The sequence below is a fragment of the Tyto alba genome, unplaced genomic scaffold, assembly GCF_018691265.1.
Source record: "Tyto alba isolate M040663 unplaced genomic scaffold, T.alba_DEE_v4.0 Super-Scaffold_2, whole genome shotgun sequence".
NCBI classification, from domain to species: Eukaryota; Metazoa; Chordata; class Aves; order Strigiformes; family Tytonidae; genus Tyto; species Tyto alba.
Window position 1 is genome coordinate 26,042,953 of NW_024881282.1, and position 25,752 is coordinate 26,068,704.

At 36.9% G+C, this 25,752-nt stretch overlaps 1 protein-coding gene across 9 annotated transcripts in view; it reads left to right on the forward strand.

Annotated features, from left to right (window-relative positions):
- NBEA (neurobeachin) overlaps nt 1-25,752 on the forward strand; it is a 518,250-nt gene that overhangs the window by 449,569 nt on the left and 42,929 nt on the right. For all 9 annotated transcript variants that reach the window (XM_042793382.1, XM_042793373.1, XM_042793375.1 and 6 more), the window contains 2 exons: nt 7,299-7,451; nt 19,312-19,479. In XM_042793382.1, the coding sequence (XP_042649316.1) occupies nt 7,299-7,451; nt 19,312-19,479 (321 nt within the window). The remainder of the gene's footprint in view (nt 1-7,298; nt 7,452-19,311; nt 19,480-25,752) is intronic.

A 25,752-nucleotide genomic window follows, 5' to 3' on the forward strand; every position in this document is an offset into this window, starting at 1 on the left:
CCCCTTCAAATTCTCTACCCATTTTGCGCGATCTCCTAAGAGCAGCAACAACTGTCTTGCATAACAAAAGACCTTCAGCTCTGAGTGTGAAACATCCAAAAATTCATGTTCAGCTGTCTGGCATCTTGTAATATTTATCTAGCAGTCCTGCGTGAAAGTAGATAGTGTACAAAAGAGAAGATGTATAGAGGTTGCGTGTGAGTACAAAATTTTAAAGCATGTTCTCTGTCAATGTTCTGCATACTTGTGTATCTTCTGGCTGCACACAGTTATAAATGAGGGTCTTTGGCAGCGTGGATTCCCACGTGATATACGCACTGTAAATTGTTTTCCCAGCCTAAAGATTGTTTGAGTTTTTATAGTAAATATTAGGTGCATGGAATATGGGCTATCCATGAAAGCAGCAAACTTTGAAAACTATTAAGAATAACAAGTGTTCATTATTCATGTATTCCTTATCATATATTTGAAATTCATCTGAGCTGCTTTAAATACATTTAATCTCTCATCTCACTAATCTCATTAATTACTGTGGCACAGGTTATGAAATAATTTAAAATGCATGTGGAATGAATTAATCTGACATTCTTCAATGCTGTGTATTGTAAGATGGCCACAATTTTTGCTTTAAAGTACTGTATTAAATAATGATATGAATTGCTTTTATTCTTTATTAGCAAGGCCTAATTAAAAAAATCCTTTTAAATTATTTTTTTTTAGGCAAGTAAAAACAGTATTATGATTTCTTTCATCAGTTACTGTTTAATAAAGAGAACTATCAGATGCTTTATTCTTAAGTGCTTAAGTCACTTCTGAAGTAGGTCACTTTTAACTAGTAAATTCTGATTTTTAAGTGATGCAGACACTTCCACAACAGTGTTCTTTTGCAGCTTCGTAGTTTTAAAAGAAATATCCAAACCACTTTTAAGAAATTCTGCATTAGTATTTAAAAAACAAATACTGACATTTGCAAATGAACGTATAAGTCTTTAGGGAGCTGCAATTCTGTGGGTCAGTCTCCTTTCTTCACACACACGTCCTGGCATTCTCTCTCTCTGTTTCTCCCTTTCTCCCTTTCCCCTCCCTCCTTCCCTCTCTCCCTTTGCGTATGTGTAGTCTCCTCTGGAACTAAATTGTTTCACGCTGAGCTAATGAAAATAAGGCTGTGGCAGTAGTTTGATCAGTCTGAAAAACAAGCTGTAATTGCTACATCTTGAATTGTGGAAAAAGGTACACCATCTTTGCAAAATGTAGCATATGATAGATTATTGCTTAATGAATGATTAAGGAACTACTTAGACAATTTTGTTCCTTACATTTGGGCTGGTTTGTTTCATTTTCAAAGAAACCTGTTCACCTACAATGGATGAAGCAGAATTAATACGGTATGTGCTATATTAGAGTGGTAACACACAAGGGAGAACCTGGATAACAGAGTTTATTTTATTGTGTCTCCCTTTATCAACATCGACCTTCTATCGAGATAATCAGTACAAGCTGGAGGAAGAATGAATGTTCGCGGGGTGACCTTTGAGGAAGCAAGTCACCCGGAAATGACCATAACTTGGCCAGTCAGCTTTCACATTTTTTTCCTTTCCACCATCCCCCCTCTCCAGTTTTTGGTAACACTGACTTCCCCGAAACCTCCTGTTCAGGCACTAATCTTTCCTAATGCCTCTCAAACTTGTTATACTACTTTCTGAATAGTGTGTTTAGAAGTTAGAAAGGTAGCTCTGACAAAATGTCATTAAGGTGCTTTAGTGTGAATTAATGCAGTTAATGGAGGTAGTCATGACTGACTCATTGACCCAGTACTAGGCTCTTGTGGAATTAATGGATGCCAGGGGATCAACCTTTTCGGAGGAAAAGAAAGAAAGAAACAGAAATGGCAGCTTTAAAACCTTGAAGTGAAATATATTAGAAAAGTGAAAACGTCTGGGTTGGATTTGATTTCATTGGGAGGCCATAAAACGCTATACCCTTAGCAAAACATATTAAACAGAAACGTCAGATTTGATGCTAGTGGTGTACAATTATGATAGTGTTAATAGTGGTCCTCTATCACCCCAAGACATATTTTTAAAGTTTAATTTCTCAGCAGCTTGGATTTGTCACAGGCTTGTAAATTAGAAAATGCATTTGGGGATGTTTTCTTCTATAAAGACACAAGGCATATAATACTGTTAACTATACCTTGGGGTTTTAGTATAGCTATTAAAATAAACTAGAGATCACATTTACAGACAAGAAATGTCTGTTATAATATTCATTTTACCTTTTTTTTTTACACCCCTCAGTAGCTTTACTGCATCGTTCCTCGTCTGAGAAGAGCCAAGCTTCCCAGGCAGTTTTGAAAGGTAGCTGACTATTAAATGATAGAAAGCTAACCTGTCTTATTAGAAGTGTGAATGAAAGGGGAGCAGAGGAGGTTACCAGCTTGTGAAATGTCAAGGACAACTAGACAGAAATTACTGCAAATAGATTTAGATCACTAGAATCCCTATTTTTATTAACTCTTTGAACTCTAGATATTTATTGTGGTAAGAAATTACCCATGACAGGTTATGTAGTCAGAAAGATTTATTTGGAACCTTTGATATGTTTTGGCAAGAGCAAAGAAACCAATAACATTTACTGAATTGTATCAGTTAATGCAAAGTTATATATCAGCTGAATGGCATACAATAACAATATGCATCTAAAATGCTTAATTGGTCTTTGAATATTTGAAAAATACCAGGATTTTAAAAAATACAGGTCTTCCGTGTCTTTTTTCTTTTCATTCCCTCATTTTATGCCTGAAAACTGATGCAATTTCTGTGGAAGCTTTTTAATGCTCTCATTTTTGATGTTTTCCTTCATGTCTTGATTTATACTGTCTGGCTCAATGTTTCTAGTAGGGAGAAAATATTTTGAGATTTGTCTCTCATGAACATTTGTATCTTGAAACAAATTTCTCAAAATCATGATAGCTTCAAGCAAACATTCCTTCCCATAGACCTGGCTTTGCATTGGCCTTTTACCACTAGTGCCACTTAAGGTGCAATAGAAGTTTTAAGGATCCACTTACCAACTATTCTGTCTGTCAGTGGAAAGCAGATTGCGAGACAGAAGGTCCTCTGTGTCCCATCACCTGGTGTAAATACCATCCATGAGATACATTTTTCCCTTGCTAATTTCTGAGTCTTCTTGTCCCTATCTTCAGGGGAAATTTAACAATGACCCTTCTAAAGTATGAAGCTGGTGATTTGTAAGAAGCTATGCTGTCTGGCAAATTACACTGTGCATAAAAATGAATGAGAAACAGCAGATCCTGTCAGAAAAGCATGCAATCTTAATCTCTCATCTAAAGACCACAGAGGTTGATAAAAACATTTATTTTGGCTTCTGTGTGATGAACATGTGACAAAATATAATAAGGCCAAAGTATATATAGGAGTAAATTAAGTTATGCATTGTGTATGAATAATTGTACCAGCTAATTTGGAGAGATTGAAAGAATATTTTACTCATCTGTAACTAAAATTTAAGCAATGTAGCAATACAGAAGGTAAAATCATTGTCCTTCATTTAGACTTCTAGGTGCTGAAATGCTGTAAAGCTGGTAGGATAATGCTTTCCAAACATATAGCAAACTATGCAGAGAGAAAACAGTAATTTGTTCTCTGTATCTGGGATGAGTTGATAGCTAGGACAAGGGAAAATGGAATTAGATTGTGTAATGAAAGATTCAGGCTAGGCCTTAGGTAAAACTTCCTCAGATAAAGAATGCTGAAGTCAGTTGATGGAAGGATTTGTGGAGTTGCTGTCACTCAAATTCTGGGGCAACAGGATAGACAGAGATCTGGCGGGGAAGATGGTACAGCTGAACCTCTTCTAGAGGGGAAGAAAGGGCAAGATCACCTCTCCAAATGTGACCGTGAAACAGTTAGATATTTGATGTATCTGTACCCTGTCTTTAACACTAAAAGCATGAAGAGAGCTGTCTCTCTCTAGCCATAATCTTTATTAGAATGTGAACTGGCACAAACCCACTTACGAAACAAAGAAAACCCAAACTCTGGCTGAGAAAAATGTAATAGGTTTTGAAAATAAGCCTTGCTAGTGTTATCCTTTCCTTCATTCTTGTGTTCATTCTTACAGCTTTCAGTGGCTTCTTGGTTAAAGCAATTCTCTCTGGGCCCCGGTTGTCATCTTGCCATCTCCACTGAGGTTCACTCCTATCTGCTCCTTCCTTTTCCCAGCAACCTCCCAAGCTCCATCCTTGCTCTGTGCTCTGTCCTTGCTAATCTCTTCTCCCTCTGCTTCTCCCAGCTCATACTTCTCCTAGTGAAGCACGCTTAGGGGCCCTGGGGAAGGGAGTACTCACTTTGCCATCCTCACGCGGCACCTGCCATTGGCATGAGGTAGAAAAGACAGCTTCTTTATTTTTTCACAGTAGGATAAACAGTGAACACATAAAAACAAACCTTTCTATCACACGTCTCTAGATTAATTGTACTTTCCATGCTTCTAAGTAGCTAAATACACTCTTTGAAGATTTTTCCAAATGTTAGCAAGTTCATACTTACAGCGTGCCACAAGTTTTTATGATGGGTCTCTGTTTTAGTATATATTCATTCATCCTCTAGAAATTAGAAGGGGATGGATTTATCTGAGCGGTTTCTTAGTCTGGTTAATAGTGGAGACAGCAAAATTGCAAGAGGAATATCAAATACTACCCAAGAAAAATGAATGGTTAATGCAAAGTATGGGAAATATGTCAGCATCTGGGAAAGGTCACATGCAACATCGTTCATATCTCAAGAAAAGGTTCAATTCATGCTAAATAGTACTCAAAAAAGCAAAGAAAATTGTAGGCTGTGCTAAAAATAACATCGAAGAGAATGCTGAGACTGTAACACAGTGGATTTATTATTTTTTTTTTTAATACTGTGTTTAGTTTCATTACTTTGACTAAAAAAAAAAAAAAAAAAAGATACCAGGAGATGTGTAGCTGAAATGATTAGGGTTCTAGAGAGAGTGTTATTTGAAGAGGATTTAGAAGTCTGGCAGTGGTTAGTTTCCAGAGCACAGGAATAAGACAGGTCAAACTAAACATATACAACACAATAAATCTTATGAAGAAAGTTAATTACATGATTTCTATTTATGTTTTCTGCTATACAGGACAAGGGAACATTAAATTACACTGAAAGCAAATAGCAACAAAGATAAAATTACTAAATGGAAGTACCATTCAAAATATTTAGTGACTTAAATTCCTTTGTTTCAAGATACCCCTGAAATCAGAAGGTTAGTAGAATTCAGTTAAACACTAGATATGTCTCTGGGTAGCACAAATCTTTCAGATACGTTAGATGTAAAAGTTCACAATTAGATCCTAGGACTTTTAAAACTGAGAAAGGAAATTTAAGAGTTATCACATCTGTGATGGGATCAAAAACTTGCTTGCTATTTGTCATTGCAGGTTAGTACAGCACCATGTTACATAAAAAATTGTGATCATTTAAAAAGGGGGTATTTCAGGGCTTTTATACAAAATAGAAATAAACTTTGCTTACTCGTCTTCTTTAAGAAATTCTGTTTCATTTGAATATTGACTTTTAGTGTATTTTTGACAATAATATTTTATCATTCTGAGGTCCTTATGATTTTTTTCCTTTCTTTAAGGCAATGCTTTTAGTTTGTCAGTAATTTGTATGGTAGCACATGTTGGGTTGTGGCCGCCTCTTAGTCTCAAGTTAGTAGTAGTTTGTTGAGCTCTAGAAAGATTAATGTCTAGTTTTCTCCAACTGTGAGGATTGTTCATTCTTCTTTGGGCTTCATTCGAGGAAACCTCAGGAACCTAAGAGTTAGAAATACTCTGAGTATATTTGAGTTATATAATAAAACTTAAGATTGTCAGCAAAATATTTTTTTTAATTTTAACCTTATAGGAAATTTAGAACTGCTTTTAGTTTGGCTTTGCTCTAGATGCTGTTTTACTACTCACTGCATGAAATATTTTAAAATTGTTTTGGCTTTTTGAAATTACAGCTTGTTTCATAATGAGCTATTCAAGCTCAGACATGACTCACTTGGTTAGTGTTTTGCACTGGTTGGATATTGATTGTCATTGCATTTTAGACTAATCTGAATTCAGACTGTAGTATATTAAAAATTATGTAAAGAAGCAAGTAAAATGCCTCCCTGAACATACTTAAAATTGTAACATAAGTATTGTCTTTTTTTTTTTTTTTTATTAATAAATTTGAAAGGACCATCTATGCATTAACTTCTCTATTCTCTATGGAGTTGCAGATCAGATTTAATTAGATATGTTTGTGTCTGCAGTGATTTTTTTTTATGCTTCACATGTCTGCAGCCTTTGAAAGGACCACAAAGAGACTCAGGTTTCAGGTGCTGTGTCATCAGTTTTGATCACGTTACACAACTGAATGCCATAGTGCTTTTAACAATGTGATTTTTGGACTTTAATCCATATCTGGATATTAGCAGAGTGATAGCAGGCTTTAAAGCTTTTTTGTTATTGCAGTTCAATATTCACTGCTAAAGTAATAGACAGCAACAAATGGTGATATTTATTATGTCAAAATGCCTTTTTATTTAGCTATCCTGGAAATTGGGAAAAACTTCACACCCTAACTTATCTATAATGTATTAATACAGTGCAGATGATCTTTGCTACTCACTTACTGATCTTTCACAGTTTAAATACCACGTATTTCTGTTTTAAGGACATTTGTTGTACTGACATTTTTCTCTCCATGTGTTTTTGAATTTTTCTTACAGTAGAAAAATTCATTCACCCTGAATTCTTTTTCCTTATGTAGGTAATCAAATTGCTACCTTTTCTTATGCAGTTAAATAATATAGAGAAAGTAAAATCAAGACAGTGATATATCAGCAACTTTTTTCCCCCTTTTAAGTAGGTTATTTAAATAGTGATTTAAAAACCCAACTTATTTATAGTATTGAAGGCTTAGCATACAGTGTCTTGTACCTGTTGTTCTGAAGAGGTCTTTATTGATATGCACTGCTTTTCCAAAGTTATGCTTAAAAAAAAAAAAAAAAAACAGATATGGGAAAAACAAAGATTGAGTATTTAATTTTGAAAAATACGTTTCACTGTAAGTGCAAGAAAACAGATTATAAAATTCCTTAAACAAGTGCACAGAAGCATAAACAAAAACAGGAATGCTTTAATGTGCACTACAACAGAGCTTGATTCTGGCAGCACCATTTAGCACCTCTGTATAAATGTAAACTCTCATTGTGTGTTTTCTTCTTGCTAGGAGTTAATTCCAGAGTTTTACTACCTACCAGAGATGTTTGTCAACAGTAATGGCTATAATCTAGGAATCAGGGAAGATGAAGTTGTTGTGAATGATGTTGATCTCCCACCATGGGCCAAGAAGCCTGAAGACTTCGTCCGTATCAACAGGATGGTAAGCTGCACTTTAGTTCAGCCTAAGTAAGGAGTTCTGTGTTTTAACAAGCTAACCTAATGCTGGTTTTCACCTATTTAGGACTAGATTTATAGAAATAAAATAAAAAGTGAAGGAGAATTTTCATTCTGTCCTGCTTGACAGAACCCTCTATTTTATAATGGATTTTCCTTCTGTGTGCCCAAATCATGGAAAGTGAAATTCAGTTATTTACTCTCTCATGAGAAAACATCAGATGGACATGAGCTGGACAATACAGGATAGCCTGGAAAATTTAAGTCTGTTCCTCCTCACCACCATCTACATTAAAACATAAAAGGTTATTATAAATGCTAGTATCTTGCAAGATATAGTCTTCCTTACTCGACTGAAGTGATGCACTTCCTATTCCTTGGAGATGAACTGAAAGTGTAGAAATGTGAACATAAGCCAACAACTGCAGTCCCTGAATAAATTTTGCAAAATAACTGCTCTGATGTAAATCACCATGAAGTCTGCAGGATTTAAGCGTGAAAAACATTTATCTATGTTGTATATATTTTGCTTTAACTTGATAGATAAAGATTTTATTAATGATAGAGTCAAGATGTATGTACGCTTATAGTAATTTTTAGGAAAAAAAAGGTATATTTTGATGTTTTGGCCAGCAATAGTTCAATTTATGGTTCTGTTCTGGAAGTGGATCTTCCATAAAATGCATATTGCTTGTCTTGCTTACAGAGTCAGGACTATACTTTCAAAAGCTGTGGGTTTCCATACAGTTGCAGAACTGTTTGGCTTGTGCATTAATCCCTATATTTATTTTGTGGTAGCGTTGTAAGTCTAGCAGTGTTGTTTTTCTTCTAATTAGTTTAGCAGTTTCATTTCAATAACTGTCTATTTAAAGGATATTGTTCTTCAGGAGTTGATAGAAAAAATAGCCATATGAAGTTCAAAGGAATAGAATATTACAAAAACAAAACCTATTTCTAGATGTATATGATTTAGAAGTGTCCTCCATTTAGAAGAATAAATGGCTTGACATATGTACAGTAGTCTCCTAAGAAAGTTATGGCAACCTCATCACGTGAGACATACGAAATGGACTACACAAAGCCTGAGAAATGTGTTCCAGGGACTAGTCATTCATTGTCAGGAAGAAGCTGAACAACATTTTCCTTCTTTTTCTTGGCTGATTTCTCTTTTAGCTGTATATTGTAACATTCTTTCTAAAAACAAGTAATTGTCACAGCTGGTGGTAAAAATTTCAAGTGCAATTTTACTAGCAAAGGATGTGGCCTCAAAGGATCGCTATACTCCATTAGCATTCTCAAGTGTGGGGTGGGCAATCACAGGTACTCCAGAGTGCCCGTCTCACTGCACAGAGCCCTTTTTAGGATTGTGGTTGTGGCTAAACCTGAACTGGGCCCAGGAGTAAGCACACTAGAGTTGATCAAGAGGTTTAGTTTTGACAGCTGTAAGAACAGAAGTGTGATACCATAGTGAAAAAGGATAAACAAGCTGCCACCTATTGGGGAATATAATGGGAGATGCATATTAATGACTCCCTTTGGGAAATTTTATAATGTTCCTTCTTGTATCCTGAATTGTGTTTTCTCCATCTTTCCTTTTCACAAAGATGGAGTGTCTAATAGCAGGATGAAAGGCACTACGTGATAAGAGATCATCTGAAGTAAAGCTTTAGTTTTAGTTTATTTGATTTCTCTTGTGCAGTTTCTGCTTTTTAGAAAACAGCATAGGAGGTCTCTGCAGAAAAGTTTTGTACTGTTCAAGAAAATGGCTGCTTGCATGAATTTAGAGTGTAGCATTTCTTCAGGGCTGTACTTTCATGAAAGACTGTTAAAAGCTGGAAATACCTTTTATATATGAAGCTGTAACATCATTAATGACTGATTCCATACGTGCGTAAGTATTCTCAGACTGCTAGGAGACAGATAAACTGATGTTAAAGTTTGAGTAGTACTAGAATTACAGGCTTCAGCTAATTAAGTACTTCGCATATTACTGAAATCAGAAATTATCTCACTTATGTAACATGCCCTTCCTATACTGTCTTCCACCCTTGTCCTCACAGATGTGAGCATCATGCCAGTATAGAGTTTTGCCCAAAGGCAGTTTATGCATGGCCCTAATTCTTCCCAGCATCTATAGTTCTACACAGATACATGATATCTTCAAGTGAGAAGTCTGGTGAAGTTCACAAATGATAATAAAGTTGGGGATTGCTTAGAAAACAGGAGAAAGAGGCATAGATTTATTTGAATTAGATGCAGAACACACACTGAAAATCACCTTGGGAGGAAAGAACTGAAAATATTCAATAGGAAGCAGAAGTCTGGAAACAAAAATAGTACCAAAAATAGAGTAGTAGCAAGGGAAGGGTGACAGTGAGCAGCAATTAGATTAGATAAAACTCTGTAATTCTATATTCACCAGAAATAAGTGTATTTTGATGCCATCTATGGAGAATCAATGCAACGCAGAGGATGTAAACAGTTGTACCTGTCTATGGTCCTTTTGAGACTGCACCTGGAATGTTGGATTCGCTCCTGGGCAACTAGGTAACAGAAGCAGTATTCACATTTGGATGGAGTTCAGAGAATAGAAACAAAGTGAATAACTTTTGGGTGTTCAAAGTGCATGATATATGCATGGTTTTTTATAAAGCTTATAATAAAATAGCAAGTAGCTAAAGAAGGATAATCCCTTTCATGAAAATGCAGATAGTATGTGTAGTAAGAAGTAATGGAATTACATTTTGAAAGTGTAACAATTTGAACGTGTAATAATTTTTCAGAAAAAATTCCTCACTTAGGGTTTTATTAGCATGTACAACAAACTGCCAGCACGCTCTCTTTTTGGTCAAAGTAAGGAACAAATATGAAGGGATTGGAAAGTTTGACATTCCATACCTCATGTCTGATTCCGTGTTTTGAACTGGCCAGCAGATGTACTACTCAGTTAGGTCATCCTCAGGCCAAGCTTTGGCTGTTATACAAGAATCTATCTTGAGGAAAAAAAAAAAAAAACAGCCTGGGTGTGGTGCTGACGTGTAAAACACAGCAAGCTTGGGCAAGCCTGGAATTTCTACAGCAATTTAGCAAAGCAAGTAGAGAACACATTTGCAGGAAAGCCACAGAAAACTGAGGAATATTTCAAGTAAGTGTTGTCCTGATCCCATGTCTAATTAAATCAGCAGTAGTCATTTCATTTCAGTGGAAAGGATCCAGTGTGATAGTGCATAACATACAGTGGGATCTTGTTTTTCCGTAGCTGACAAGTGTCTTCTGTTCATATATATTTTTTGCTTTCTGCAGGCATATATAATGTGTAATTTTATGTGGGAGTAAATACAAATCCTTATATACAGCCTACTTGCACATTTATGAATGTAAACATTTTCTTTAAATAACAGCAAGAAGTTCAGCATCTCATTCTGACACTTCCCAAAGCAAGAACAGCTTAGAAAACATCACAGAGGAACACTGACATAAATGAACGTAATATAACCAATTGATTAACAAGCTTTACTAAAATTCTACACAAATTAATAAATGACAGGCAGGGTTTTGGTGTTGTTTTAGTTGATTGTTCAGCTGGGTGTTTTACACTTCTGACTAAACACAGAAATGGAAGTGGAAATGATCTTCCATCAAAAGAGATTCATTTAAGCTTGTGAAAATTAGACTCATTAGAAAGACTGAGAAAGACATTCAGTCAAGTTACTTTTAAGACTTATTACAGTAGCTTCTAAAGCACTCAGTGTATACATCAGGGATTGTTGTCGCAGTTTTATTTATCCATACAAAGCTAGACTGATTACTGTGGAGTTACTCATGAAACATTAATAAAGCACTATGTTCAATGCTAACATGATTATGGTCTGACCTCAGTGATGGCACAAAGGACAGAGGCAGAAAGTGTCCCTGATAACATTACCCTAATGCTGGGCTCATCAATCATAATCTCCCAGTTTACCAGGAAAAAAAAAAAAAAAAAAAACCACGCATAAAACCTTCCACAGATGTGCATCTGTAGTCCTACTCAGCCTCTTAGTCCCCACAGACTTAGAACAGTCCTGAGAGCCAGAAATAGAACAGATTCAGTCAGTAAGTCAAGCATGTTAAATCAAGGCAGGGAACACCACTGTGAAACACTGAAGCAGAGCTTTTATAATAAGCATTCTTTAGTTTGTAAACAAAAGATGCAAGATTGTGTAATTCAGAGTTAATCATGATGATATTTTCATTATGGCTTATGCCCGTATTAAATTACAAATTACAGCGTTGAGTAAAATGCATCCACTATAAATTATATTTTTGAGAGACTAAATGGTGTCCTGTTTTTGTTATACATATTTTGTTCCTATTACATAACTTACTAAGATTGAATTTTCTTTCTGTCTATGAATGATTTATTTGCACTCTTCTGCTGCCAATTACATTTTTGTACAGTTCCCTGGCTATTCAGAAGCATGCATAGTATTTCATAATTAAAAAGCTTCTTGAATAGCCATTAGAAACATCTATTATGAAATCTCTGTGCTTTGAGGGTCTGGAAGATTTATTTTTTCTCCTCGCCATTCAGCAGCAGTTGACATTGCTTTTTTACCAAATAAAGATTTGATAAGATAGATAGATAAGATTTTATATTACTTCCTCATTAGTAGCTTTGATTATATTTTATGTATTGCCAAGGTTTGTTCTCAATGTAATTAAGACTCATTCACCTAACAGGGGTTTCAACCTAATTTGGAAATGGCAGTGATTTTTTTTTTTTTTTAAACTTTCAGTATCACTGAAGAATCTTATTTACATCTTGAAGACACTCACATAAAGGCTCAGTTTCTGTGCAGACATCCTTGAATAACCCAAAACTGTAGAATACACTTCTGTGTCACTTTTATTACAACATTACTTTGTTTAATCAAACATTACCAATTTCAGATACCAGTATTGCCTGGTTTATTTTATGACAAGAGTCAAAGATTTTACTCCAATAGTCAGTACAAGAAATGGTAAATGAGGCAGAGAGATACTAGGCAGAGAGAATATGTGTATTCAATGGCTGCAGAGGAGCACAGATCTAAGGGGAGAGAAGGAAAACCCAGCTCACAATCTGAAACAGCCAATGGTCTGTTACTGAGCAGATACACAGAACCACAGTGCCTCCGAGTAGTTTGAAGAAAATATTTTTAAATATACTGAACATAACTTAAAAGCAAGATACTGTGGTAGGAGTTCTTGAAGAGACAGACAGCATATAGCTATGGAGGGAGGGAAACAAGGCAGGAACGGCAGAAACTGGAGGGGCAGGTGCAGCTGTGGTCCAGGCAAGGGGCAGCATCAGAGCTTTCCTCTTCTTTGGTGACACAAAATACCTGGGTCACACAAAGCACTGTGTTAGAAAGAGTTTGGAATAGCATATTTTATAAATCCAGAACTCCTGATACATAGTAGGCATTAAAATAAAACGCAGTGCGTCCGACTTAAATAATAATTCTAACACCGAATTAAGATGAGCAGAAAGTGTTCAGTGCTCATACTGGACAAAGGTCTGAAAAGAGCTGTAGTGCTCATTCCCACTAAGCAGTAACTTGGCTTATATTAACTTTATTTAGTTAATACATAAACATATACTTACTAATACCTATTTATATTTTATAACAGCTCCAGGTCAGCTTTTCAGACTGTGGAATATGTGTGCATACACTTGCCTGCAAACACACAAACCCCACAGTACTTTCACTTTAAAATATGTGTCACTACATTGAAAACAGTAATATGAGACTCCTTCCTCAAAACAAAACCCATGAAAAACTTCTGACTAGAATGCTGCTATTTGAAAATTAATCCCTAATAACAGTGTTTTAAACAAGTTCAGTTTGACAGTGCCTGAATAAAACTGTCTTATCTGTACATTTTAATTATAATAGAAAGCAAGCCGGATATTAGTTCATTTCTGCTTAACAGTAGGAATCTTTAAAACTCATAAATATTATATAATTATATAAGTAATAATTATTATTGCTTTTCTAAAAAAATATATTTCATATTGAAAATATGCTAAAAAAATTAAAGCCCCCTCCAATGCTTTAAAGCCAATGTGTTCTTGAAAAATGCTGTTCTTTAGGGCCATCACCAGCCTATTTTAGATATTTGTGTTATCTTTTTCTGTATGTTGCTCCTACTGTACCTACAAATTATTTTTTATGCAGCAAATTCCCTCACCCTATTCCCTACTGAGCATTGCATATTCTTGAGAAACCAAACGATGTACTGTTGACAGTGAACAGCTCATAAATTTTCAGGAGGCACTTACATAGAGGGGGAGCAGCCTGTGCATTAGAGCAAATTAGGGAGAGGATTCTGCAGATATCGCATGAGTAGTATTGCAGAAGTACTTGGGAGAAACAACCAGGTCAGACCTGACATCATCATCTTTCTCCTGACTAAAACAAATCCAGGTTATAAGGCACAGATCAGGAGTCACATCCCCACTGAGGGCCAGGTAGGACTTTGTAGCCTTTTGGTGGCCCATTCTTCAGCGCACCTTACCTATTGCTCAGGCCCAGCACTCTACCCTAGGGGACACCCCGATGGGGAGGACATGAACATCACACAGCCGCCATCACGGCCCGCAGCTGGAGGCTGTGCGGTGCTGAGGCCCATGCCGAGCCTTCCTCCTTCACAGCTATGGCTCCTCTCTCCACCTTCCACTCTGGTCTCTGTCCCAAATCCTCCACCACACTGGTCTTCCACCACACAGTGCCTGGCAGGCACAGCGCTGTTAGTCCCCTTGCTATGACCAACATCCTCACAGCCTTCCTGACAGCAATTCTTCCAACTTCCAATTCTGTCTGGAATTATGAAATTTATAGTTAAAAATAATTAAATTCATTCCTTACAAATTTCTCCAAAGCTTTCCCAAGAAACTAAGGTTCTTCCCCAGGGTACTAAGGACCCCAAGGTTCTTTAGAGAACCATTAGACCTATAAACATAATACAATAAATCTGCTTAAAGAATTGGAGACATGACATGCTACTACGAAAAAGTAGCTCATTTATTTAATAAGTTATTAAAGAACCATTCATCCATGTGAAATAGAAGCTCACCAAACCTGCCAGGGTCAGCAAGACCTTCTCTGGAATGACAAGCTGCTGAGTAAGGGCTGGTCATGCATGTAGAAACTGCCCCAGTGAAACGTAACATAGGCATTCAACTCTCCTAACTTTTCTAACTTGGAAGGTCAAAGAAGGTATACCCCTCCCGATGAACACAACTGGCAAACTGGCAACAATGGACAAGGAGAAGCCTGAGGTACTCAATAATTTTTTTGCCTCAGTCTTTGCTGGCAACTTCTCTTCCCACACCTCCACACCTTGCAAGCAGATGGACCACAAGGCAGGGACTGAGGGAGCAAAGTCCCTCCCATTGTAGGAGAAGATCAAGTTTGTGACCACCTGAGGAACATGAATATATGTAAGTCTATGGCACCTGACAAGATGCATTGCAGAGTCCTAACAGAATTGGCTGATGTAGCTGCCAAGCCACTCTCCATGATGTTTGAAAAGTTACAGCAGTCAGGTAAAGTCCCTGATGATTGGAAAAAGAGAAACATTGCACCCATTTTTAAGAAGGGTAGAAAGGATGACCCTGTGAACTAGTGACCTGTCAGCCTCACCTATGTGCCTGGGAAGGTCATGGAACAGATCCTACTAGAAGCTATGCTAAGGCACGTGGAGGACAGGGAGGTGATTTGAGACAGCCAGCATGTCTTCACCAAGGGTGAGTCCTGCCTGACCAACCTAGTGGCCTTCTATGATGGAGTGACTACCTCAGTGGACAAGGGAAGAGCTACAGATGTCATCTATCTGGACTTTTGTAGGGCCTTTGACACAGTCCCTACAACATCCTTCTCTCTAAATTGGAGAGATACAGATTTAATGGGTGGACTGTCTGGTGGATAAAGGACTGGTTAGATAGTCGCATCCAGAGGGTAGTGGTCAACAGCTCAATGTCCAGATGGAGCTCGGTGACAAGGGGTGTCCATCAGGGATCCATTCTGGGACCAGTACTGTTTAATATCTTCATCAATGGCACAGACCGTGGGATCGAGTGCACCCTCAGCAAGTTTGCTGGCAACAAGAAGCTGAGTGGTGAGCTTGACACACCTGAGGGACAGGATGCCATCCAGAGGGACCTGGACAAGCTCAAGAAGTGGGCCAGTGTGAACTTCATGAGGTTCAACAAGGCCAAGTGCAAGGTCATGCACCTGGGTCAGGGCAATCCCCAGTATCAATACAGGCTGGGGGATGAAGGGATTGAGAGCAGCCCTGCTGGAGGAAGACTTGGGGGTACTGGTTGACGAAAAGGTGGACACAAGCCAGCAATGTTCACTTGCAGTTCAGAAGGCCGACTGTATCCTGGGCTGCATCAAAAGAAGCGTCGCCAACAGGTCGAGGGAGGGGATTCTCCCTCTCTGCTCTCGTGAGACCTCACCTGGAGTACTGGGTCCAGCTCTGGATCCCTCAGTACAGGGAAGACATGGACCTATTGGAGTGAGTCCAGAGAAAGGCCACAAAAATGATCAGAGGGATGGAACAGGTCTCTGAAGAAAGGCTGAGAGAGTTGGGGTTGTTCAGCCTTTGGGAGTTGATCAGCCTGGAGAAGAGAAGGCTCTGGTGAGGTCTTATTGTGGCTTTTCAGAACTTAAAGGGCGCCTATAAAAAAGATGGGGACAAACATTTTAGCACAGCCTGTTGTGATAGGAAAAGGGATAATGGTTTTAAACTAAAAGAGGATAGATTTAGACTTGATATGACGAAGAAATTTTTTACTATGAGGGTGGTGAAACATTGGAACAGGTTGCCCAGAGAGGTGGTGGATGTCCCATCCCTGGAAACATCCAAGGTCGTGTTGGACGGGGCTTGGAGCAACCTGATCTAGTTGAATATGTCCCTGCTCATTGCAGGGGTGTTGGACTATACCTTTAATCACTTCCAACCCAAACTATTTCATGGTTCTATGGTCCTATGATTCTAACACCAAGGAGGGGATGTTAGAGGACATAATGGGTGAAATACACTCCTTTGACCCAAGCATTTATTTTTTCAAATTTACTGTCCCACCTTTAAATTGTCAAGTTTTGCTGTTTTCCCGGGATGCTTTCCATATTCTAGAGATGACAGTGCTATTTTTGACCAAATGAAATGCCTACCATTTTTTTTTTAATTACTTTTTAATAAATAAATAATGGCTACAGATACAAAGGAAACCTATAACTATGCAGAATTTGGAGGAGGAAGAGGACAGTTAGGCTGCTTGCTGTAAGTTGGTCCAAGATGGATGCTGGAAAGACAACAGGCTTTAAAATCTATTTTAAGTTTTATTACATACAAAGGAACATTAAAAATTGAGCATTTAAAAGTTAGGAAATGCTTTATTTATGGTTGCTGTGACATACTTAATTTTATCCCCGCACGCTAACATCCTGCATGCTAAATGAGGTAAAAGTTCTATGAAAAAGATTATACGGGATGATGTAGTTGCTGAGTATATCATGTACACACAGAGTACAATATAATTAAGGATCTACATTTCTTAATTATTTATTGGGAGACATGCTTTGAAATAAAAAAGTGTTAGTTTAATGGTATTTAGTATTAAGTAGAATTAATGTTATTTAAATAATACTACAATTTGCACATGATGGCATCTGATTTTGAAGGAAACAACAAATTTTTATATAGTTCTCTGCAACATTTATTTATAGCTTCTTATGGCATGCTGAACTTAAGCCCTTGAAAACTGAGCTACGTGTCAGCTATTAAGCCTGAGCCTTCCCATCCATTTTCCTCAGAAATAACAGTAACTGTTAGGGTGAAAGGGTCCAGTTTTCCACCAAAGCACAGAAATTTCCTCTTCCACGTGGGGCATTACGGGGAGAATGTCTAAGAAATGATTGCATGATTACCCAGGGAGCTGGACCCATGTGTCTTGCCCTGTCTGCAGCTATTCCTGTGTGTGGGGTGGTGGGCAGGGGTCTGCTGCTGGTGGGCATGGTACTACCATGGCCAGTGGTTATTTCTGAAGCAGCCTCCTTCTGATGGAAATGAATAAAATGAGAACACATTTTTTTCCAAAGTTTATCCCCCTGAACTTTCCTGGGGCAGACATGAAACTCTGTCCTAGCTGGAAAGTGTTTGTGCTGGAAAGTGTAATGTCACCATGCTAGAAACAATGGAGGAATTAGGATTTCTCAGGGGAAGAAAAAAGAAAAGCCACAGTCTTTGGGAATTAAAAGTATAAGATAATGTAATACAGAGGGTTGCTGCCAGCTCTGCCTGTATGCAGTGAGTAGTAGTAAGTTTGACACAGTTGTTTACATAATAAATTGTATTAAGGCTGCTATTTTTTTTTTTTCAGAGCGAGCCGGGCTCTTTTCAGTGGTGCCCAGTGACAGGACATGAGACAATGGGCACCAACTGAAACAGAGGAAGCTCCCTTTGCACATAGAGAAACACTTTTTTATTGTGAGGGTGATCAAGCACTGACACAGGTTGCCCAGAGCAGTTGTGGAGTTTCCAATATTGGAGATATTCAAAAGCCATCTGGGTACAGTCCTGGGCAGCCTGCTCTCGATGGCCCTGCTTGAGCAGTGAGGTTGTACCAGGTTATTTCCAGAGGCCCCATTCCAAACTCAGACATTCTGTGATTCTGTAATGTTTTGAAGTTGGTTGGTTTGGTTTTTGTTGGTGTGTTGTTTTTTTTTTTTTTTTTTTTATTTCTAACAAAATACATAATTCGAAGTTAGTTACCAGATCTGAGGACTGAATTGCACTTCTTGTGATCGAAGGGAACTAGGTGTATGACACTTTAGAAAATAAGGACTGTGATGGAGTTTGGGCAAGAGCATGTCTAAAAACTTGGTCAATGAACCATGAGTCTTTATTTTAACACCAATTACTGTTTATCACAGTTCTTCTCTGAAGGTAGCATTGGGAAAGAAGGAATGAGTGTGGCAAGTTGCCATCTTAAATACATGATGAGTCTTTATAGAAGAATGATTTGTGTATCCAGGTGCAGGCTCATGAGGAATTAAGACAGGTAGTATGGTAGAGGGGTAAGGTGAAACTGTGTAGTGCCTTCAGCTTTCAAAAGGTCCAGTTCAGGATGCCAGTCATGTCAGATAAAGGCACGCTGCTTGGATCAGGCCCAACAGTAATACTATCATCATTTCCTGATATCCAGTTCTAGGTAATCTGGCATTAATCTCTCTCCATATGCTGAGCAAAGGAATAGCACTCCTTGAACCCATTTTAAACTAGCTAGTCACAGCCTGTGTCTTCTCTGGTGAACCAACCTAATGTCAAAAATGAGTGTGAAAAATTCACACATGGAGTTCATAATCTCATTTTGCCAATACAGGTTTTTAAAACTCCAGTTTCCATTTTAGGTTTAAGACTAATTAGAACTAGTTGGAAAATGAGTTGGAAGATTGGGTTTTTGAAATTGTTTTCCTATTTTCATCAGTTTTTCTTGACAAATTACTTTACTTATTTGACAAGATGAAAAATTAATAATTAAAATCCTTGCAGCTAAGAGATACCCAGTAGCTGAGAAGAGAATTAGCATGATACAAAGCTGAAGGAAAGAAGAATATCTTTTTAGTGTTTGTCTCAATATAATTAGTTCTGGTTTTTATTTTTTGAAGAATTCCAAATATATCAAATAAGCCTGAACAGGAAATGTAACGATACCCATTATGTTTCCTCAGTTAGTAAGAAAAGGTAGGATGCAATTTAAGCATAAAAGCGCAAGATAGAACTTACTTCCTATCTATGAATTTCATTTGCAGGCCCTGGAAAGTGAGTTTGTATCATGTCAACTTCATCAGTGGATTGACCTTATATTTGGCTACAAGCAACGAGGACCAGAAGCAGTACGTGCACTCAACGTTTTCCACTATCTAACATATGAAGGCTCTGTGAACCTAGACAGTATCACTGATCCTGTCCTCAGGGAGGTAGGTGTTTACTGCCACTTCATTATAAAAAGTGCTGTCATCTCACAAGAAATGGTACTTTTTCCATTTTTCACTGCTGGAGAAAATTGTTGTGTGCGTCTTGATTCAGAACTTAGGTCCTAGGTGACTTCAGAAGCAAGGATTAATAAACTTGCAATAAAACAGATGTCCCAAAGTATTTTATTTTCTTGACGTTACTAACATATAAATGGTCAGTTATGATATGGGAAATTATAATGTAATGTATATTCTGTAATATATATTCTGCTACTTCTTCTGATTTACTTTTATTAAGTTCACTTAATAGAACTGAAAAGCTGAAAGAAAAAATTGCATCATAGTCATAGGGAAAAAAATGTAACCTTTTCAGTCAGCTAACATTGGTGAGAATACGTATATGAAAAAGAATATATTTGCTAGAGTGACAGTAGCAAATATTCAGATTACTTTTGTGTTAATCATGTAAAGTATAATCAAACTTTAGAAAATGTTTGCTATTTGTTGTTCACACATTTATGTTTGTATACATGTGTATGAAATGTATATATACATACATATATATACAAGTGAATGTTAAAAATGTATCAGTAAATTTAAAAACAAATCGTACTAGCTATCCTGATACATGTTTCCTTTCAGTGACTGCATTTGTTTTTAGTAAGACTACTACTTTGAATGATCATTTTCTAATATCATCCATTTGTTGGCTAAAACAACTGAAATTTGGTGCAAAGTGTGAAGAAGCAACAGCTGCTAGATGAGTACCGCTGTGATGAAGCTGTACACACAATCTTCCATTCCCCCAGATAGCTGCCATCTGCTGTATGCAAAACAGTAATAATTTATACATTGCCAAGCAATGGGTTTTTGTTTGTTTTCCAATCTACAGATTTCAGAAATAAATAGATTCTAGAAAGTATTCGTATTCGGCTATATATTGGGTTTTGGCATGTTGTTTTTTAATAGTGCATTGTTGCATCTTGTTACATTTGATGCTTTTTGAGGAGCAGAACTGAAAAAACATTCGGACCGCTAGCTTCCTAGAGCTGGATTTTCACACCATGCACTGCAAAGCTTATAATTAGTAAACAGTATTTGCTTAATTTTAAGAATGTCCAGAACTGCTTTGATTGCACTACCTCAAATATTTAATGTTAACATCTACATAATGGTTTTCTGGATTTAAAACTTTGAGCTTGAGAGGAGTCAGTAAGGTACAAAACTGAAGATACAAAGGAGCAATGCTTTTTAAAGTATAAAACAGGTGTCAAGCAGCACGTATACAAGGGATTTGCATTGTTTAAGGTCCTGATTTGCATGAGCAGACTCCTATGTCTTGACTTTAAGGGTCTACTCCCACAAGGCAGCTTGTAGGATTGAGGTCTATCTGTCTGTGCACCTTATTTAACATCTTATGACATGATGAGACTCTTCAGCTCTCCTGTGACTCTACTTACATGCATAACTTGTCATCAGAAATTTCAAAAAATTAATGGAGATGGTTTTGTTCATTCATACATCTAACCCATGCCCTGTCAGTCAATAGCGTATAAACCTCTTCTTAGGCTATTTATGCCATGTAAACTTCTAAAAGCACAACTTTATCTTCATTGCCACAAGTTAGATGATTAAATAAAATTCATTGTTAACAATAAGAAGGCAAAATGTCTAGAAAAAATGAATCCTCCTAAATTTTGTTATATATAGATACTTAAAGTTGTATGCTTGCATTTAAAAATAGTATGCTTTCTCCTCCAAGAGATCTCAGACACTGGTGATTTGTGGTTTGTCATAAAAAGGTTAAAAATACTTTTTTTAATTTTTAATCAGAAATTACAATACACATGCAAATACGGACAGATTTAGAGTCTTCTTCTATTTCCTTGAGCTCTATTTATGAAACTAGCAGACATTCTGTGGCCAGTAATAAAGCATTTAACATCTTGATGTTCTAGATCAGGTATAAGGATGTTATGTTTCTGTTATAATTATATATGTTCTGTATACATTTTTTTGTTTGTTTTAACTTTATTCTGACTTTTATTAGATATTCTAGAAAATAAATAAAAAGCAAAACGGTCTTCTAAAAGCCTCTGAAGACCACCTATAAATAAAGAAATGTAAGGATATAAACACTAGCACCTTTAAAAATAGTGATAACTATTGTTTAATATGTTTTACAGTGGCAGGTGGTGGTGTCTGGCATTTTAAATTAGAAACACTGCAATTTAAAATTAATTGAGCTTTTTAGTTATACAGGAAAATGTATCCCTCAGTATCCAAATGCTCTTGATGTTTATTTTCTAAACAAACTGAAACATTTTTCTTCTGTCACACAGAAGATGGTGAATGTTCTCCATAAACAGTAAAATAAGCCAATCAATACAACCTTTTTCGCAGCAGCCGTTATCAGACCAGCGTGCTCAAATATGACAGTGGCCTCCTCAAACCATGACCGTAACTAATTTCATATTGAGCTGAGTCCCAGCAGAACCTGTCCAGTGAAATAAGGCTCCAAATAAAAACCTCTCCCGTTCAGGTCTGAGCTGATTGAAAGACATCATTCATAAAGGCAGATCCCCATGTCCTGTTCATGTTATACCTCGGCCCTTTCACTTTCATCCTTTGCTTGAGCACCTCATTTAAACACTGAGGAATATGTTGTCCTTAGATTTCTGTGAAGAATGGTCACTTCAGTAGCCTTCTATCTGGAGAAAAAATATATCCAGTGATGAAATAACTCATCCCTGCCATTCCTCACATCTTTCTCACATGCATGGAGGAGGCTTCTGAGAACTCTCTACTATTTAACACTGGAAGAATGGCCATCTTGTGCTTTTGTTCTGTTTGGACCTATTTAGTAGAAGACTCTACATCTGACTTTCATTCTTTGTTTTACATTTTGCAAATTCACAGTGGGTGAAACTATAATGCTGGGATAGCATTAAGTTTAAGTTTTATATTACTAAAGTCTATGAAATCACATGTGTCTGCCCCTGTAATAACTCTTTAGCAACTTAAGATCTGCTCTGGATGGGTAAAATATACTGATTTAATTTAAGCATACTGATTTTGATATTTCAAACAACTTTGTAATTTTCTGTTACCACAAAAAATAATTGATCACTGCAATTTATTTCAAGTAGCGATGAGGGCAACATAGAAGTCACAACTTAAATTCTCTACAGAATGTAGAAAATTAAGTTTTGTTGTTTAGATCTTTTATGATTAGAAGTTGGGAAATTCTCCAGTTCTAATGATTTCTCTTATTCTGGACATTACAAAGTTGTTTTAATTTTGTAATAAGGAGAACAAAAATGTGTAGCAAACATTTTTCAAACCCTAAATTATTCTTTTGTTTGTTGTTTTATCGCAACCTTTTGTACGCTATTTGTAGATTTTTCCTTTTTTAAAGTGAAAGCAGTGAGGTGAAAGCTAAAACTTGAAGAACAGCTTAAGTATATTGATTCATTCTTACTTGACAGGTGAAATCATGGTTGCAGCACTAACCACAGCAATTACAGCATTAAAATGTCAAGAAATTAGAGGTCAGAATAACAGATAATTTTCTTCCTTTTGTCAGATTAAAAATTGACATTCTTTGACAGCACAGGATCTCTGGCTGAGAAAATTATGACAGCTTAACTCATCTTGTACTTGTAAAGCAGTAATTGATAATGAACTTTACCGTGACAGTCTTCTCCTGTGGAGAAACATGACAGAACATCCCTGGTACAAAGCCTGTATCTCTTTTTAATATGTAAACAGTAGTTATATTGGACATTAAATGTTATTTGGAATTGTCTTTACTGTTAGTTTACATCATAATCCAAATCCTTTCCACTGGACAGATTTGGCTGACTTCAGGGGGTTGATGCTGAGAATGCTAATGTGTAAAGCACAATATCAGAAAGGTGGTTTATTTATGGTGCTTCAGTGTTATTGGTTCACTTCCTTAGGAAAATATAATTCTTTCCCTGGTTTCTCCCAGAATGTCTTTAGATTCTAGGAGCCTTATTCTTCCCAAACACCTGGAGATCTGGACACTCAAAAACCAATAGAGTTGTGTTTTTTTCAAGTTAGGAACTTGTTTCTGTATGACACAAAGTATTGTGGCTGAAAGGGAAAAGCACAGTTATACTAGTCATTAGAAAATGCAACAGAAGAGCTAAAATTGTTTTCTGTACTACCTTGTAGTTTAAACACAATTAAGTGGGCAATTAGTGCATAATACATTAATCACATGTAGTACTGAAAGCACATCTAGAGTGCAGAAAAGTACTTTTTCAGGTTTTCTGTTATTTGTTTAAAATCATAGCCAGATCTGTGTTTACTTTTTTTTTTTTTTAGAGGTTCAGCTTGTTTGTGATTAGAAATGTTTTGAGAAATCAAGTGAAACAGTGTATTACACAGCTATTGGTTTGCACTAGACTTTAGACTAACTTTGTGTCATCCTTGTGTTCTGTGAGAGTTGTAAATACAGCTTAGCAGTGCAGTACAGTGACTTTTCTGCAACTGCTGAATCTTCACCTAACCCTTGCATCCCCCCAGTCCAACAGGAATTGCAAGTTTGTAGGAAAGCAAGTCGGTGTGAAGCTACTGGGCTCAGATACTTGTTCCAAGCAGCCACCTGTCAAAATACCTGAGCATACTCACAACTCACAGCAAATTGAAAAATGATTAAAATTGCTAGTGTCTGACAGGCAGTTGCTGTGCCCGTAAACTAATCCTAGTAGGACAGTTTTGCTGGCAGCTAACAGAGCATATGGCCTATGCAATATTTATTTCTTTGGTGGTGACTTGATATTTAGCATATTTAAATAATTTGAAAAGTCATAATGATGCGGTAGTCTTGCAGTGCTTTTCAGTTACCCTCATTTCTGGGTTTTATTTTTCCTCTTATATTTTCTTCCGTTATCTCTTTCTTTGATCTGACAAGAATAACAAAGCATCCCTCTGGATCTGCTATAGTGAAATATGCCCACAGGAAGCAGAGTAGATCACATCAGTTTTCACTTCTTTTTTTTATCCTTTCCTTTTTTCCCCCCTCCTTGCTGAAACACTGTTTGCTACTACAGAGGGCTGACATGATAGGGCTGTCAAGACTCAGCAAGATAGATATATCTTTAACAAAGGGAGCTGGAATGCTAGCCGTTCCCTGGTGGCTGAACCCAGCAAATTTATGAGGGAAAAATTAACACACTATTCTAATAGCACTATATAACACTTACAAGGTAACGCCAGCCCTTGCAACCATGTGTTTGTTCTTGCTTTCATTTGGAGGTATTCTTATTTATTCTGATTTCATTTTTAACTTGTTAGATCTTTTTCTGCTGGGCGCTGTTTCTTTGATGTGTCAAGAATATCAAAACCACCCCTATGGATCTGCTTGATTGAATTGTACCCCCAGCACTGGCCACTTACATGTTCAGTTGTGCTTAATTGCCTCCATACAAGGGCTGGTCTTTGCTTCCTTTCTGGGAGTTGTCCTGCTTAGCCATGAATATGGATAGTGGTGAAGTATGTAGGAAGTTACAAGTAGTATCAGTATCCACTTTTTTCAAAGTTAATTGAAGGAATCTGTATAGCAGGAACAGTTATTCAAGTAAAAGATGTCATCAAAGTAGAAATTCTTTCCTTATATGCTAAGGGCTCTGTTATTCTCCAAGAAATGTGTACTTGCATCCTGTTGATTTTTGTTGGGAAGTCTACATCTTCTTCACTCCCAAATACTGTGTTTCTCAGACATACAAAACAGGGAAGTGTTTTTCTGAATTTATACTGGTTTGAGGAAAACCACCTTGATTATTTTACAGTATTTTTGGCCTGTGAGTCTGTTTTGTATGCATTAAGAGATTATCAGCACAAAACTAAATGGATTTTTATGTTTCGCTTTGGGAGCACCTATGGATATAATAATTTTTATGTCTTTCCATTGAGTTTCAGAGCTCTGTATTGTTTTCTGAAAATGGGAAAGGAAGTTTTTATTTGCTGTCACTTTGTTATGATAGCTCTCCGTAAACCAAGAAAAAAAACACAGGGATTTTTTGAGGGTAAGATATTTATTTCTGTAGGTAAAGGTCCCTGCAGAGGAGGAGACAACTTAAATCAGAATATTCAATAAGGAATTAGTGTAAATTTCATGAGTTCAGTTACTACCCAGTAATTGCCCAATGTACAGGCATTTATTCTGAAATCACTTTTTTCTTTTACTTGTTTCTCATTCAGGGGAAAGAGCTTTCAGAATGTGTTTACTGCAGAATAACTGAAACA